The sequence below is a fragment of the Dendroctonus ponderosae genome, unplaced genomic scaffold, assembly GCF_020466585.1.
Source record: "Dendroctonus ponderosae isolate FM_Combo_2020 unplaced genomic scaffold, Dpon_F_20191213v2 Dpon_F_20191213_4, whole genome shotgun sequence".
Classification (NCBI taxonomy): domain Eukaryota; kingdom Metazoa; phylum Arthropoda; class Insecta; order Coleoptera; family Curculionidae; genus Dendroctonus; species Dendroctonus ponderosae.
Genome location: NW_026018611.1, coordinates 471478 through 476359, shown reverse-complemented (window position 1 = coordinate 476359; position 4882 = coordinate 471478). Strand labels below are relative to the sequence as shown.

The window sequence follows — 4882 nt, the reverse complement described above, 5'->3', positions numbered from 1 at the left end:
CAAGCAAACCACTTCTGAAGATGCAAGCCACTCGTGCTTGCGAAACGTCAGGAAGAAATTCTACCGAACGACGGCCTAAAAACCCATTAGTTTTATTGTTATATTGTAGATTTAGGAACATGAATCAGTGTCAATGGTGTCAATTTCAATTTACTGGATCGACTTTTTTAAGCAACTGGCAAATGCGAAATTAATGCTTAAAACTCGCCATTGAAACATGTACAAATGATCGATGAGTTCAAGCTTCTCCCCGTATCACGCTCCCTTGTTCTTATTAGTCTAACGATCTAACAGCTACGTCCTATATTTTAGATGCAAAGTTTTATATCTCACTACAAGGACTTAATGGCTAAGTGTTATATGCTACTTTACAACCTTAGACAGTTTTATAACATCTGGATGCACAACCTTGAGTAGAGCATTTCTGGATTTTCAGCATATATCGCGCTATATACAGAAAACAAATGGGAAAAATTGACCGATGTCGGGTTTTGATTGACGAAGAATATTGCTTTTTGCCACAGTACAGTGTCCTCCATTTTCAAACATGAAATTAATTAAATGTTCAGGCCTCGATTGAGAACAACCATCATCATTCATTTCAAGAAAATGGTTTACACCCTGGCCTGGCCCCTGTTTCAGCCTCTTTCAAGACGCGACCGTTTGCAAAAAACAACCACAAAGAAGCTGAAACAGCTTCCCAACCACCGAAATTGACATCCTTTAAAGTTAAACGGCGCCTCTATCCTTGCTCCTGCTGCACGTTAGAGCCTGATCATAGACATTGGAAAATACTCAAATACTTAGAGAGGGCCGATAGAGCCGCTCTTTAATCATCGATGAAAGCCTCATTGTTGATTTAAACGAAAATAATGCCAATACAAATATTCCTATAACACGCTTATCCAACATTTACATACACTTAATACATAACAAATATCCTCGCCTAATAAACTTCTTTCAGGATTCAACAACAACGGGCATATTTCAACAAAATATGTACAAGCCTGACAGGTACAAATGTTGCATAAAAACCATTGAGAAACCAAAAGGGAAACTGGATGGGTTTGGGGTTCGAACATCAAAAAATAAAAAAACCCACAAACTTGTGTCAAATTTCATTTTCATATCGAAAGGTAATTTCCAAACAAAAAATACTAGAAAATCTACCGTATCAAAAAACATAGCTAGTATAGCCTAAATCGGACGTTTTGGCCAATCCATATCCATCATCAGATATGACATAAATAGTTACCTTACGACTACCTTACCTCGGTATAACCTACTAGCTAGTAATAAATTACGAAATGTCTCTAGAAACTGCTCATTATCGAAAGGCAATTTCTAAAATATATGTGTACTTATATCTAGCATAAACCTAAATCGTAAATAAATCTTTGGATAACACAAAACATATAATAGATAATTTAATGTGAAGGGGGCGCCGCTTGAAACCTGGAACTTTAAGGGCATTGTTTAGCAACAACAAAAACACATGAACATACGCAACGTTTCGGGATAATTGACACATCATCAGGATGCTATCCGTAAAGGAGGCATAAACACGTCGTTAAACAACACCCCACTAAGCCCGCCCTTCGTTGTTAGGTAAAGGGAAACAAATGGGGAATTTAACAAAACAAACAAACACCCAAAGAGATATTCGTAATTTGAAACAAAAAAATTACATTAGGCTCTTTTGAAACTTCTGCTTTGATCGTTTAAACTGTTCAATTTTGATAAACGGTTGAGATTAACCGTGCGACAAACGTTACTAAAGTGAGAATTTCGTTTCTTACAAACAACGGCAACAGAACCTTTGTCTTCACGGTTCAATATAAAAAATCTACAAAAATTCAACAATTAGTATTATAAAAACGTCACAGCCCAAAAGTTTAAAATATACTTGCTTAATAAGAAACAAAAGCGAAAAGTAAATATAAAACATGAGCTTTTTCAAGAGTAAACTGTATGATTGAAGAACTTTTGTTGAAACCGGGACCTTGCAAAACCCAGCGTTTTGTGATGTGATGATTCTAGTAAATAAATTAAATGTGTTTCTAGCGCTGAGTCCTGTCGGCAAACTCGAGCCATCAAGCAACTGCTTCTTGACTGAGTTGCCGTATGCTTTTGAGCGATACCAAATAATTTACGCAAGATGGCAACCATTTTTGAGCAAGAATCTCACTTTTCGTCAAGTTGTTTTTCTCGATTGAATGTGTAACCGCCTATCAAAGTCAAGTTGGTGTGAGTTAATTTAACGATCAGTAGCGTTTCGTGCCAAATAGTCTAGTCGGTTCAAAGAAGTCGTCAAACAAACGGTTACACATAATCTCAAAAAATAAGTTAACAAGTTTATAGCCAAAAAATAGATCTTAGAAATATAAATGTCATTATAAACCGAACTAAGATATTGTAATACCTTATAATATTTCAGTTCAGATTGCAATACATTCAGTAACATTAATATATATATATTTAATAGATATATTTATCTACAAATGTTTGTAATACTAAAATTGCTTAGATTTTTTAGTGCTATAGAAAACGGCCACTGACTTAGAGTTGTCTTTAATGGCATTGCGTTGCGACCGTACGTACGTTCCATTGAGACGACATTTACATTGTTTTTCAAACCAAAGTAGGGCCAAAGGATGAGAGTCCGGATCCGGATCCGGACGCGGATCGCAAATCCGCTATTTTCTACGCAATCTGACGAAAAGGGGACCAAAAAACTATATCCGGGCAATTCTTAAGTCAAACATACTGGACAATTTGATCCCGTTTTTCATCAATTAGGCCCCCAGACACCCTTAGAAACATGTTGCTTAAACACATACATATTGTTTTACAGTTAGCCATAAAACAATCGCTTGAAAGTGTTTGGAATCCCATCGCTTTAATACTTGCATTCACCCAAACAACAGAAAAAATGGACAAAGCCTTCACGGTCGCTTAAGTATATTACCGCTATCATATAGTACAGGGTAGAGAAAGTAAAGCGACTGGCTTCAAGGCACAACGGACGACAAAATACAGTCATCAGCCAAAGTCATTGTTTTGTATAGCGAATGGCATTCACAGGCATTTTGAGGAAAAATTCTGCACTTACCGTCCAAACTTGCAATGGTGCCTTGAAAATGTCGCCTTACACTCTACTGCTTATGAGATCACTGGTTTAGAGCCGACTGGTACATTGGTAAGCAATTTTTTTCAAGTTCAAAAAGATTGGTTTAGAAGTTGGCAAAGATGTGGCCGGATTTACAAGAACGACTACTAGCGAGCGAAAGTTCAAACCACTACTTCTTAAGACGAAAATGTAGACCTTACTAATGTAGCCTGGTAGTACGGGCAGCCAACTCTAAATCCCGCACATCTCCGTTTACTTAAAAAAAATCCATTGTACTTTCACATCGGCTCTTCGTAGAACTGCGACTACAATTTCAGTTCCTCCACTTGGGCCACCAGCCCATCCTCCTGATTGTTGGGCAAAGGGGCGTCTCCAGCACCAATCTCGTGAGTACCATAAGGATTTCCGGTGTTTCTTCGCGGCGCCTTGTTACGCGGTCTTCTCATTGGTGGATTGAACGATTGCGGGGGCTGCGCTGTCGGCTAATCAAAATCCAATATCAATTTTTTGCGCTTTTCACATCACTAAGCACGCTTGCAAGAGACCGGAGTGGACACACTTTTGAAATTGTGCCAAAGAAAATTCCGATAAGAGCGGTTTCAGTGAGCTTTACAGTTAGGTGTTTACAAGGTGCTCGCCTGATAGCAAATACTGGAGAAAGAACTTTTCTCAGTGGGGTTTTTTTAGGGAAAATGCGGTTTTCGACCACTTTTCACTCTTTCAATGGCCCCGCTGTCTGACACTGCTCCTGTTGGAATTGGTAACTTTAACATATTCATATACAAGGTGATTTAAAATTGGCGTCAGTCTTTTTACACATTGCACAACAACTGACACTTTCTCTGGCACCAAATAAATACCGGCTACATTCCTACCACGTATGTAAGATTCACATTAAACCAATGGATTACGGAACACCGGTATAAATGGCTCGAAAAGAGTGCATAATAAGGTGATTACACAGGCAATTGCTTGGAGTTACAGACTCAAAAGTATCTTTTTGTAATTTGTAAACAATTAATAAATCGAGGTTATGAGTTTCGAAATAGGTTCTGTCATTCAACGATTCCTGTTGAATTTACCGTTTATCCTTGTCTATCTTATTGTCACTTTCTTTATTTATCCAAAGTTACCAGAGTTTTAAACATTACGCAGCAACAGGTATTTACGCAATGTTAATTAGGCAGATTACCTTGAAAAACATTGTTGACGTTTCTCTTACATAGTTTTTTGCAAGTTTCTCAGTTTTTAATAACAATTAAGTTTCTTTAACTCCTAAGTTTCCTAAAACACCGCCAGACAACACCTCCAGAGGAATGACGCCAATTTTGAATCACCCTGTATTTTGTAGGCACTTGGAATAGCTTCGGCATTTTCTTAAGTTTCTGTTGTATTTTTTAGTGTTAACCCACTCATCCCGCCAAAATGGAAATTAACCGGCAGAGAGTTGCTACTTTGATAAAAACTTGGCAACTTGTCATACAGTAATAAGTTCTGCCCTTACGGAGAGTGCTTAATTAACGGCAGGCGCAAGTCTTACTAAAAATAAAGTACGCATGTGCAGATGTAAAATTAACGACGACACTATCAGTGGCATAGCCGCACACGGCAATAAAATAGACGTTGGCTCAGGGGCGGATCCAGCTTTAAAGTCAAAGGGGGGTTATGTAGAAAAAATACAGTCTTCTGTTATCTATGAAATTAGGAAAATGATCGTCGTTTTGTGCAAGGGTGGCGCAAGATTATTGCAAA

General features: G+C 37.9%; 1 protein-coding gene across 1 annotated transcript in view; it reads right to left on the bottom strand.

Annotated features, from left to right (window-relative positions):
• Nucleotides 1–2944: 2944 nt before the first annotated feature.
• LOC109543879 (trithorax group protein osa) overlaps nt 2945–4882 on the bottom strand; it is a gene marked incomplete in the record, with an annotated part of 9636 nt that continues 7698 nt past the window's right edge. The window contains 1 exon segment of the mRNA XM_048665686.1: nt 2945–3608. Within this exon segment, the coding sequence (XP_048521643.1) occupies nt 3436–3608 (173 nt within the window).